Here is a 12,922-nt window from a genome sequence, read left to right on the forward strand (position 1 = left end):
GAAAGTGCAGAAAAACAGCACCTGTAAAGAAAAAGAAAGATGTTTTGAGCAGGCCGCGGCTGGCTAGAATAAAAAATAAAGGAACCAGAGGCATTGCAAGTAAAATATAAGGAGCAAACGGATGTTATAGACCATTTTACAACTCAGATGAAAGCAGCTGCAAGATATTTGATAAACATTTACCTATTAGAAGAAGCCAGTTCTGAAGGGAACGTAAGGTATTTAGCCACTGAAAGAGAACCTCGGAGCAGCTGAGATGCCAGTAAAGAAAGTAGAAATGGGAAATTTCTCAGAGAAGCCAGGCATCTGAGGTAGCCAGAGTACTACAGAGAAGGATGGGACGAGACGTATTGGTGCCAGATGAAAAATCTTTCATACGTTATTAGGTTTTACAAACCGATTGATACACAGTCAGTCTTGAGATGCTGTTAGGTTTGGCAAATTTTGCATAAGCATGCCTCATGCATCTGGCACAATTTCTTGTGAAATGCATAGCCACCTTGTTAGTTGATAACTAGTAAATAACAGAACTGCTTATAGTGATCAATCCCCCAATTCCCACATTTTTTTCAGTACCTGAATGCTGGCGACTATTCTGCTCACCAATGGAAATCATAAAGAACTGTTCCCACAACTTATACAAATGGGCTGAGGCTTCCTTGCACAGCAACGTTTTTCAAATAATATCCAAGCTGGAGATATCTTAGAAAGCTCAGTGAATATCACAGGGAAACAGGCATTTCCAACTGGGGCTAATTGAACTATAACAATGACATTGAATGTTAATAAAACTGATTAATATAATTCTCCAAGAAAACACTAGGGTTCTGTGCTACTTTACCTGAGGGACGTTCTACGATTTCTTTAGGGCCATTTTGATTTGCTGTCATGCCCAAAACTAGACATTTGCCAAGGGAGGTAGTTTTTCTTATTACAGGCCAGATGTACTAAAATTCTTTTTTTCCCCCTATTGTGTCTGTGGAGGGGAAAAAGATCTCACGGGTAAATTTTCAGAACCCGGCGCGTGCAAATACCAGGAGATACGCATGGGGCCGGGCCGTGTGCGGGCCGAGCGCATTTTCGAAATGGCCTGGCCACGCGCGTATCCCCCAGTACGCGCAGAAGTGGCAGGCTCTGTGAAAGGGGAGGGCTGGGGGCAGGGTCTGGGCGGGGCAGGGGCCAGCCAAGACAGCAGCCATTAGGCCCTATCCTGGGGGAAGCGCGCGCCGGCAGCCGGCCAGCGCGCAGAACTTACCAGCGAAGATGAAGTAAGTTTTAAAACAAAAAAAATTCTAATGGTTGGGGGGGGGGTTAGGGGTTGGGGAGAAGAGGAGAGGAGAAAAGGGAGATAGGGATGTTCCCTCCCAGTCCGCTCCTAATTAGAGCAGACTGGGAGGGAACTGGGAATGGCCCGATCCCGTCACCACGTGGCAATACGCGCATATTATTAAATCAGCGCGTCTTTTAAAATCTACCCCTTAACGAATTAGGCCCTTTGAGGTCCATATTCAGCCATTGTGCAGCTCAGCTACTTAGCCGGATAAACTTACCTGGCCAACTACATAGTCAGTGTCACAGCCTCTCTGCTGAAAATATCCGGCTATATTAAAGTTAGTCGTATTAAGTTTATCTGACTAACTTTAGGAGAGGTCTATGGGCCAATCAGAGTTAGCCAGATAAGTTGGCCAGCTAACACTCTGAATATCAGAGTTAGCTGGATAAATTATTTGGATAATTCAGCTCCTCCCAGTTACGCCCCCAGAATCCTCCTAACACTTTCCAGCTAAATTCTAGCAGGATAACTTATTATCTGACTAAAATTTAGCCAGATGAGTTCCCAAATTGTCATTTACCTGGATAACTTCTGAGTTATCCAGGTAAATGCTTATGAATATGGATCTCTATGTGTCTTTGGGGGAAAATGCTTTGTTCTTCTGGACCTACATTTGCAATGTGGACTTATGTGGTTTTTAGAGTCAATTAATAATACATTTTCAGCAACATAGGTCACCATACAATTCTGCTCACTAGGTATCACATTCTAAGCTCATTGGTGGTGAGTTTGCTATGTATTGCACTTGGAAGATTTGGTAATTTTTCCTACACACAAAGTTGAACTTGATATCAATAAATGACCTATGGTACTTTAGGTGTTTTCAAATAGCAAGATGAGATTTCATGTATAGGCATTAATTACATTTTGATATAACTTTTGTATGCAGGGATGTGCAAATAATTGGAAATTGAACTCAAACCAGTAAGATTTTTATCTAGTTGATCTGCAGATCTCCTTGAGATCCTCCAGGAAAATCCATCAGATTTTCTCTAGCAGATGTCGGGGATTTCCAACTTGCATTTACTGATTTGCATGAATCACAGAGAAAGTCTGTGAGTTTGCCATCGATTTTCAGTTCAACAAGCATATATTTTTCTATTGAATTGGTTTGCAAACCTCTTTTAAAGGAGTTTGCATATCTCTACTAACTCGGCATAGTCAGCTCAGTATTAACACCCTACCAGTGTTCATCTTAATGCCAACCAGTGGTCAACTATGTTTTCCCTTTTACTAAATAATCAGCCAGCATGTTAATAAAATCTTAGTTCCTTGTATTTACACTGATAATAAGCAGTCGCTGGTAACGGAACTGCCATATTGCCAAATCAGTATACTATCAATAAGCCAAAATACTTCTCATGAGAGTGGATGTGTAATCATCCGTACATTAACATGATGATAGAATAGTATGATGCATTCATTTGCTCTTAAACGTCATTAGTTAAGAAATATTTAGGGAAATGAACTGGGGAATTCTGGCATCTGTGGTCAAAATCAGCTCCTATTATATATTAATCAATTAGACAGCAAGCTTTATTTGGTATTTCTTTTAGCAACAGTTTAAAGGCCAGACATACTAAAGGGTATTTCCCATTTTGTGTCTATGAGAAAAAAAGAGCTTAGTACATCTAAGCTCCAAAAGATTACAAATGACTAAGAACATAAGAAGTTGCCATACTGAGTCAGACTGACAGTCCATCAAGCCTGGCATCCTGTTTCCAACAGTGGCCAATCCAGGTTACAAGTACCTGGCAAGTACCCAAACATTAAGTAGATCCCATGCTTCTAATGCTAGTAATAGCAGAGGCTATTCCTTAAGTCTACTTGATTAATAGCAGGTAATGGACTTTTCCTCCATGAACGTATCTAAACCTTTTTTTAAACCCAGCTACACTAACTGCCCTAACCACATCCTCTGGCAACAAATTCCAAAGCTTAATTGTGCTTTGACTGAAAAAGAATTGTCTCCAATTTGTTTTAAAGTTTCTACTTGCTGACTTCATGGAGTGCCCCCTAGTCCTTCCAGATTATCAGGAAGGAGATAAAGGGTGCCGTTTCAGAGTTGCTCATCTGTTTCTGGTAGGATTGGTCAAATCTCCTTTAATTCAGGTTACAATTTGTGAATACAGTATATGCTTCAGATTACCTTGGATTATCCGTAAATTTGAACTCAGAATCCATTAAGGATTCTTTACAAAAAACTGTCTCCTTTTGGAACAATTGCTTCCAGGAAATCAGCGCTTTACTCTTTAAAATTAACCTAGTCATTAATAAAGACAAGATAGAATTCCTTATCATCTCTCATGATGAAAACCTTCTTACTAAAGAAACTATCTTTCACCCAAATGCGCAACCTCAGGCTGATAACCATTCTCCGCAACACTCTTCAACATTACCTGATAACTTCAAAAATTCCTCGTTTGTAAGAGATTTAGGTACTTTCTTAGATAACCAATTCAATTTTAAAAAAATTGTCAACAATACGACTAAAGATTGCTTTTTCAAATTACAAGTCCTTAAAAAACTTAAACCTCTTCTACACTTCTTTGATTTCCGTCTGGTCCTTCAAGCAATCTTACTTACAAAAATTGATTACTGTAACTCTTTGTTGTTCGGTCTCCCTGCTGTAACTATAAAACCATTACAAATGTTAATGAATTCAGCTGCCAGGGTTCTGTCAAACTCATCGAGGAGGAATCACATCACTCCAATACTTTACAACCTCCACTGGCTCCCCATCAAATATAGAATCATCTATAAAGTACTTACCATCACACATAAAAACCTACTCAATCTTGCCCCTCTAGATCTTACTTTCCAAATTCGTCATAATCATTCCACTAGACCCTTGAGAAAAGCATACCTAGGGACGCTCTTCATCCCTCAAGCTAAAACAACTCTAAGAAAAAGGGCCTTTTCTATTGCAGGTCCTTCTAACTGGAACTCTCTCCCTCCAGAACTCCGACAAGAGACTTGCCCTATCTCGTTTAAGAAGAAACTTAAAACGTGGTTATTCAAGCTTGCTTTTCCAGAACCTTCTTGTTAGCTCATAGCATTACCTCCTTCTTTAGCTACACCTCTCTGCTTATTTCTCACTTTTTTGGTTTGCTTTGTTTTTAGTCTCCTTCTTTTTTTCAGGTTCCCTGGAAGAATCCTTCAGTTACTCTCAACCTATTTAAGTTCAACACAAGGACATCAAATGTTCACTTTGATTACCATTTAATTCAATTTTGTATAATTAGTTGACTCTCTTGACAATGTTATTTAATGTTGCATAATTGTTCATTGTTTTATGTAATGCCTTTTAGCAAGTTTCTTCTTGTTCTATGTAAACCGGTTTGATTTGCATCTAATGTAGGAAGATCGGTATATAAAAACCAAAAATAAATAATAAATAAATAAATTTATCTCATTCATTTTTTGTAAATCAGAATTCAGTTAGGTTGGTTCAAATGTAGGCCAATATTGCATACGTCAGTTTACTCAATATATTTGAAGTCAGGACAGATTTTTAAAATATTTAAAGGTTAATATTCTACATGTAACTTATGCAGTTAAAATTTCCTGCCCTGCTGAGCAGATAAGTTTTAGTTGGAAAGTCATTTACTGACTAAAATTTAACCAGATAATTAGAGGCAGGATAGGAGGTGTTTAAGCGGCATGGTTAAAATGTATCCAGCTAGCAGCACTATTCAGCCTTACTGCAGAAATGTATTCTGGTAAGTCTGCTCGGAAAAAAATACTATCCTGGATAACTTGAGTATATTCAGTAGAACACCAGGGCAAGTTCCACTGAATATCTGGGTAGTTATCCGGGTAAACATAACTTTACTTCTCCCTGGATTGTTCAGCATGGACCTCTTAGAAATATATATATATATATATATATATATATATATATATATATATATATATATATATATATATATATAACAAAATGCCCCATCCATACTGAATCACAAAGATCTGAGACAAGCAAAAATGGGGATTTGACTCAAGTCACGAATGGTCTGGATTTGCTCAGCACATTTGTCCCCTGTCTAGGGTTTGACTCCAGTTCATTGATATATTTTTCCCAAACCTCCCTGCAGTTCAGATGGTTTTGTAATAAAACAATAACTTATACTTGCATTAAAAACCAGTTTACACCTAATAAGGTCTATCTAAATTGTAAACAAATGAGAAAAAACACAAAACACAAACAAAACTAACGCCACATTTAGATTCAAACTGAGTTGAGCCTCCATCTGAGTTATCAGGGAAACTTTCATCACATATTTGCCAATTTTATATCTGAATTCAAAATAAATCAGAAGATATTTGCTCAACCCCAGTTCATTCAAACCAAATTATTGCAATAATGGAAAAATTTTTTTTGTTTTAGTTTTTAATTTTATTCCTGGGAGATACCAGTGCATACAGATTTTCAAGTTTCTTCCTGCTAACTCAGTCCAACAGTCAGGATGCAAGTGAATTGTGTGCTCCAGTTTGCAAATCCTACTCTGAATGCATTGATTTTTATTCTGATCATTCATGCGTATATTCTTGGCACTCCATTTTCTGTGCAGTGCAGATTATTGTATTTACTTATTGACCAAACACAACATTAAGGGGCGGATTTTCAGAGCCCTGCTCGCGTAAATCCGCCCAAAACCGGGCGGATTTACGCGAGCAGGGCCCTGCGCGCCGGGAAGCCTATTTTACATAGGCCTCCCGGCGCGCGCAGAGCCCCGGGACTCGCGTAAGTCCCGGGGTTCTCGGAGGGGGGCGTGTCGGGGGCGTGTCGGGGGCGGGCCCGGTCGTCGCGGCGTTCCGGGGGCGTGTCGGCAGCGTTTTGGGGGCGGGTACGGGGGCGTGGCTACGGCCCGGGGGCGTGGCCGCGCCCTCCGTGCCCGCCCCCAGGTCGCGGCCCGGCGCGCAGCAGGCCCGCTGGCGCGCGGGGATTTACGTCTCCCTCCGGGAGGCGTAAATCCCCCGACAAAGGTAAGGGGGGGTGTAGACAGGGCCGGGTGGGTGGGTTAGGTAGGGGAAGGGAGGGTAAGGTGAGGGGAGGGCAAAGGAAAGTTCCCTCCGAGGCCGCTCCGATTTCGGAGCGGCCTTGGAGGGAACGGGGGGAGGCAGCGCGGCTCGGCGCGCGCAGGCTATACAAAATCGATAGCCTTGCGCGCGCCGATCCAGGATTTTAGTGGATACGCGCGGCTCCGCGCGTATCTACTAAAATCCAGCGTACTTTTGCTTGAGTCTGATGCGCAAGCAAAAGTAGGCTGATCGCGCTTCTTTTAAAATCTACCCCTAAGCGCTTAAAAATGTTGAAGCAGGCAATGAATATACAGACTGTTTCTGTTCAATAGGCTAGCTAAAAATTACTGGCAACCTGTTTCAGCTTCACTGTAGTCAATGGAACCAATCACTCATGGTTCCAAAAACCAACCAGATTTTGCAACTTCTTGCAAATGGCTTACAGTTTAGACTGATCAGATATAAGAGTATGTCATACAGTGAATATTAATAAAAGATTAAAATGTATATGTGAACAAGTATTTGCATGTTAAGAAATAAATTATAAACAGCTGGAAAAGAAGGGGACCTATAAGATGATGACAGATACCATGAGGTTCATATTCAGAAAAGTGGATAGCAGAAAAATTATCAGGCTAAAATTAGCCAGAAAACTTATCATGGATATTCAGCAGGACAAGTCTCTCATTAATTAATAACACTTACAATTATCCACGTTAACGTTACTTGGATAGCTAGGGATATGTATAGCCAAAAATTTAGTTTTTGATTCGTCCATTCATTTTTGGGGCTTTTATTTATTTATATTTTTATTTGCTTTTATTTGTTTATGGCAAAGTATTGCAAATAGTGCATGGTATTTTGCAAATAGTGCACACTGGGCCGGATTTTAAAAGCTCTACGTGCGTAAATCCAATGGATTTACACGAGTAGAGTGGCTTACGCGCGCCGGGCCTATTTTATAAAGGCCCGGCGACGCGTGTAAAGCCCCGGGATGTATCTAAGTCCTGGGGCTTTACTAAAGGGGCGGTCCAGGGATGGGGCCAGAGGCCTCCGGCAGAGCAGAGGATCAAGTGCCGGCAGGCTGTCGGTGCATGCAACGTGCACCTGGAAGTTTGACAATAATTTTGGGGGGTGAGGGTTAGAGCAGGGCTAGAGGAGGAAAGGTTAGGGGAAGGGGTCGGAAGGTTAGGTTAGGGGGAAAGGAAGTTTGCTTCCAGGCCTCTCCGATTTTGGAGCGGCCTGGGAGGGAACGGAGGAAGCCCGAGGGCGTCGGCGCACAAGGTTCACTAGTTTGTACCCCCTTGTGCGCGCGCCGACCCTCGATTTTATAACATTGGGCGTACAATGTGTGTGCGCCAGGTAGCGCGCGCAATTGTACACCCGTGTGTAAGACTGAAAATCTACCCCACTATATTCAATACTTTGCTGAAAATGAATAAAAACTAACATTTTCAATTTTCCAGGTCAAATTTGTTTCATTTGATACAAAACTAAAACAGGCTTATTTGTCCCATTTTCCTTTCTTGTTTCAAACAAATGCACATCACCACTATGGGGTAGATTTTAAAAGAAGCGCGATCAGCCTACTTTTGCTTGCGCATCAGACTCAAGCAAAAGTACGCTGGATTTTAGTAGATACGCGCGGAGCCGCGCGTATCCACTAAAATCCTGGATCGGCGCGCGCAAGGCTATCGATTTTGTATAGCCTGCGCGCGCCGAGCCGCACTGCCTCCCCCCGTTCCCTCCAAGGCCGCTCCGAAATCGGAGCGGCCTCGGAGGGAACTTTCCTTTGCCCTCCCCTCACCTTACCCTCCCTTCCCCTACCTAACCCACCCACCCGGCCCTGTCTACACCCCCCCCTTACCTTTGTCGGGGGATTTACGCCTCCCGGAGGGAGACGTAAATCCCCGCGCGCCAGCGGGCCTGCTGCGCGCCGGGCCGCGACCTGGGGGCGGGTACGGAGGGTGCGGCCACGCCCCCGGGCCGTAGCCACGCCCCCGTACCCGCCCCCCAAATGCTGCCGACACGCCCCCGGAACGCCGCGACGACCGGGCCCGCCCCCCGACACGCCCCCCTCCGAGAACCCCGGGACTTACGCGAGTCCCGGGGCTCTGCGCGCGCCGGGAGGCCTATGTAAAATAGGCTTCCCGGTGCGCAGGGCCCTGCTCGCGTAAATCCGCCCGGTTTTGGGCGGATTTACGCGAGCAGGGCTCTGAAAATCCGCCCCTATGTTTACATTATAGCCAGTTAGGTTTAAAGTTATCCAGGTTTCTCAACCCAGAAATTAATCCAGCTAACTTTGCTATCTGGACAGTGGCCGAACATGGATCTGGTCATATTTAACTTTGTGCCATGTCGAGGTAGTGTCACTTCTGTTCACTTAGAGATTCATTGAAACAAACAATTTGACCAGGGGTGCCTAAACCTTAGGGGTCGATTTAAAAACAAGCGAGCATGCGTCCCTGAGTGCACAGTTCCTGGCACACGCACGTGACGTGGCTATTTTGTAACGTGCCTGTCACCGTGCACGTGTTATAAAATATGTTTCCCATGTGCACACGTGTGCCGGATGTTAAAAAACAACGTGCGGTGATGCGTGTAGGCCTACCCCAGTTCCCTCCCAGTCCACTCCAGTTAAGGAGGGAACTTTCCTATCCCCCTACCTAACCTTCCTCCCTTTTCCCCTCTCCTCCCCGACCCCTAAATCTACCCTAACTTCTCTAATTTTCCTTTGGTTTAATACTTACGTGCTCTAAGGAGAAGATGTAAGTTGTGCGTGCCGGCCGGCTGCTGGTGCACGCTTCCCCGGGACAGAGCCTCATGGCCGCTGCCCTGGCCGGCCACCACCCAGACTACTCCCTCCAGCCCACCCCTCCGAGACAGGCCGGCACTTCTGCACGTACCGGGGGATTCCCGCATGGCAGGAGCAATTTTTAAAATGCGTCTGGCGCACGCGCACGGGCTAGCCGCGCGCGTGTCCCCCGGTTTTAGTGCGGGCAGCGCTTTTGCAAATGTGGGCGTTGCTGTCCCTTCCTCTCCCTTAGAGAACCTCTGTGCTTGTCCCGTGTTTTCTTGAATTCTGATACTGTTAGAATTATTTTTATGAAGGTGCACAATCTTAGAAGAGGGTAGGCCATGTTTTATATAGTTAAGTGACTGATACAATGTCATTCTAGGGGTCAGGTAGATCACTGTGCCGCTCAGCTGCCTCCTTTAGAGTAGACATTGCATGGACATTACAACTGGCTTTAGTCCTAGTTAATTATTTACATCTCCAGTTTCTGTCACCTGTGTGATTCCAGATCTTTGCTCTCAGCAGGTAGGATGAGCTCTGAAGAAGTCAGCCTCACATTAAAGTGGAAATTTAATCAGGCAGTAATTTACTTACCAGGTGTTTTTTTTTTCCATTATTTGCACTGCAGGAGGTCTTTGATCGCCTCTATCTGATTTACACCATTGGCTACTCCATCTCTCTGGGGTCCTTGACAGTGGCTGTTCTTATTCTGGGATATTTCAGGTAAGGGAGCTGGGGTTTCTTTGGTGGTTCTTTGATATCATTTTGAAGACAGCTTTCAACATTGCAGTTTTGAAACTTTGTTCCCATAGTAAAGAATTCTAGTACTATTTATGTTGTGGCAGCCATACTGCTAGCATATGGAATCTCACACATTTGAGAGGTTTATAATACTTATAAATCATTCTAAAATACATTGGGATCCAAACGGGCTAAGCCGTGGGTCTATATTTTGCCAGTCAAAGCTGGCTAATGTTGGAAGCAATGATTAAGTGTGGAGCAGATAGAGATGCCGTTTTGAGACAGGAAAAATGTGCTTTAGCCACCAGCAGCAAATGAAAAATGATACCTCTGTTCATACAGACGCCTGCACTGCACTAGAAACTACATCCACATGCATCTGTTTATCTCATACATGCTGAGAGCCGTCAGCACCTTTGTGAAGGATGCAGTCCTGTACTCGGGGTTTCTGCTGGAGGAGGGCATCTCGAAAGAAGATATGAGAATGATTACAGAGGCCCATCCATTAGATAAGTCACAGTTTGTGAGTAAGGACTATTTACTTTTGGAATTCTTATGCTTGCCTCTTTCTCTCTCCCTCCTTGGTCTGTTGTGACATGTGATAAATCGCTTATATGATAGCCATATTCTGGGACACTGAAGTAATAATGCCTACACACACACAATAATGCCTACACATACACACACTGCAGCAGTGCTGGCATTGCAAGGAGAGAACAGCTTTAAATACTGCACTGATAGCCATAAAGCGACACACTTATCCAGCACTCGTTTATCCCTTCATGTCATCCTGGGAAATCACTGTGCCATCATAAGTGTTGTTAGATAAGATCTGGCTGGTAGTTGCTCTTAAAACCCGCTCTCTGCCGACCCTTTAATCCAAGCAAAAGCCAAAAAATTACTAAGGACTTTAAATTTGGGGAACTCAGGGTTTAATGTAATTGTAATAAAATAATTAAAAATAATATATATATATATACAGATTTAGATATTTTCCTTCATTTAAGCATAAACAATTCAAACTAAGGATTTGCAGGCCAAAGATTTTTTGTTTGGTTCATTGGGGATTTTCGTTTATATTTCTTTTTTGCTTTAGAAAGTTTGTGCATGCAGTTCCATAATTGCATGAACAAAAAGCGATTTGTTGACACATATCGGAAGTTGCACACATACATTGGCAATTTGTGTGCACAGGGTCCGATGTGTGCACCCAAAGTGCAGCTAAGAAACCGCAACATAGAAAGGTCTGAAAACGAGTGAAAACAGAAATGGTTCTTTTTTTTGGAGGCACTGCTTTTTCAATCTGAGAAACACATTTGTTTTAATCAAATGCACATCCCTAATTCAAACCATATGCTTTTTTTTTTCATAGTCTTATTTGACATTTTAGAGGTGATTTCAGACACATGTTCACATTATATTAACAAATGGATGAGACCTAATCCAACCTAATAAGCTGTTTTGAGTCCTATTGGCCTTCTCCCAGCTTTATTGGTGTTTAATTATCTCATAAACTATACTAGAAAGAAAAACAATGTACAAGTTTGCATAAAATACTTATTCAAATATAAGGCCAGAGTAGTCTGAACTGATTAGTCAGTGTGGCAAAACTCCAATGTATGCATTCATACTTACCTAACTGTATTCCTCCTACTTGGCTTTCCCTTATGCCACCTAACAATACTTTGTCATGTGATTATTTCAATCTAGATTAAACTCTGTTGGTTATTATTGCTTACCTAACCTTATTCTGCATATTCTGTATTTTTGCTATGCTTTTATCATTCAAGTACTTTTCATAAAGGATTAATTATTATACCTGGGTAAAATGTATACATTTCATTTTTTCTGACTTTCCAAACTATGGAGTTTTGGAGACTTGAAAAAAAAAATGTTTACAAATGAATTTATACAAATGGATAATCTTGCACTTCAGACACAAAGTTTCAGCAATTTTTGATTTATGGGATTTTACATTTTTTAATCATTTTCCATCTTTTTATATTTGGAGCAATTTTACAAGGCATAGTGCGGGGTATAGGCATGCAGAAAAAGCTTTATGTTTGATCAATTGCGTAAATAAATGCGAGAATCATTTAATAAACTTAAATGACTGCAAAATAATTTAGTAAATTGAAAATAGCTTATAAAAGCCAACCATATGAAATGTTTACAATTAGTGCATTAGAAGAAAAAAATTGAAAACAAATATTTTTATGTAGTATACCTAAACTTTCACAGCAGGAAACAAAAATACAAATTATGAATAGTTTTTTGTTTTTTTTTTACCATTTTGTTCTCCTGTCTTGGAGATGGGTTCCCACACTTTCTCCCTTCATTAAAACAGAATACGTAAGTACCTTAACTCCTGTAGGTCAAAACACAAATGGCTCGTGGGAATGACGGCTACAACCTGGAGATAATACTACCGGGAGATAATACTACCTGGAGATAATACCCTTATTCAATAAACATACACACGGTTAATGCGACTCCAACAGTGCTCTAAGCTTCAACAGCAAGAGGAAATGTGGAAAATAGGATTTGCATTCACAAAAAAGCGGGGAGTAGCTTGCTTTATGGCGGTTACTACCCAAAATCAAATAAGCCTGATACTTCACTTTCAATGCATATCAAGCATAGCTCTCTTCTTCAACGGCAGGGGAGAAAGACTGATACTTCATGCATATCAAGCATAGCTCTCTTCTTCAACGGCAGGGGAGAAAGACTGATACTTCATGCATATCCAGCATAGCTCTCTGCTTCAACGGCAGGGGAGAAAGACTGATACTTCACTTTCAGTGCATATCCAGCATAGCTCTCTGCTTCAACGGCAGGGGGGGGGGATGAAGAATAGGGGATCTATACAGACAACAACAAGGACTGAATTACATAGTGTGGGTAAACAAATAAGAATGGGTGTAGCTTGCTTATTGCAGCGGTTAATACCCCTAACTAATTAAGCTAGATATTTCACTTAGATGCAGCTCCATCACTGCTCTCTACATTAATGGTGGGGGTAGAAGGGA

At 42.2% G+C, this 12,922-nt stretch overlaps 1 protein-coding gene across 2 annotated transcripts in view; it reads left to right on the plus strand.

Moving 5' to 3' along the window:
- Positions 1-12,922, plus strand: part of PTH1R (parathyroid hormone 1 receptor) — a 595,747-nt gene that overhangs the window by 478,148 nt on the left and 104,677 nt on the right. For both annotated transcript variants that reach the window (XM_029588269.1, XM_029588270.1), the window contains exons 5-6: positions 9,781-9,875; positions 10,236-10,416. In XM_029588269.1, the coding sequence (XP_029444129.1) occupies positions 9,781-9,875; positions 10,236-10,416 (276 nt within the window). The remainder of the gene's footprint in view (positions 1-9,780; positions 9,876-10,235; positions 10,417-12,922) is intronic.

The sequence above is a fragment of the Rhinatrema bivittatum genome, chromosome 2, assembly GCF_901001135.1.
Source record: "Rhinatrema bivittatum chromosome 2, aRhiBiv1.1, whole genome shotgun sequence".
NCBI classification, from domain to species: domain Eukaryota; kingdom Metazoa; phylum Chordata; class Amphibia; order Gymnophiona; family Rhinatrematidae; genus Rhinatrema; species Rhinatrema bivittatum.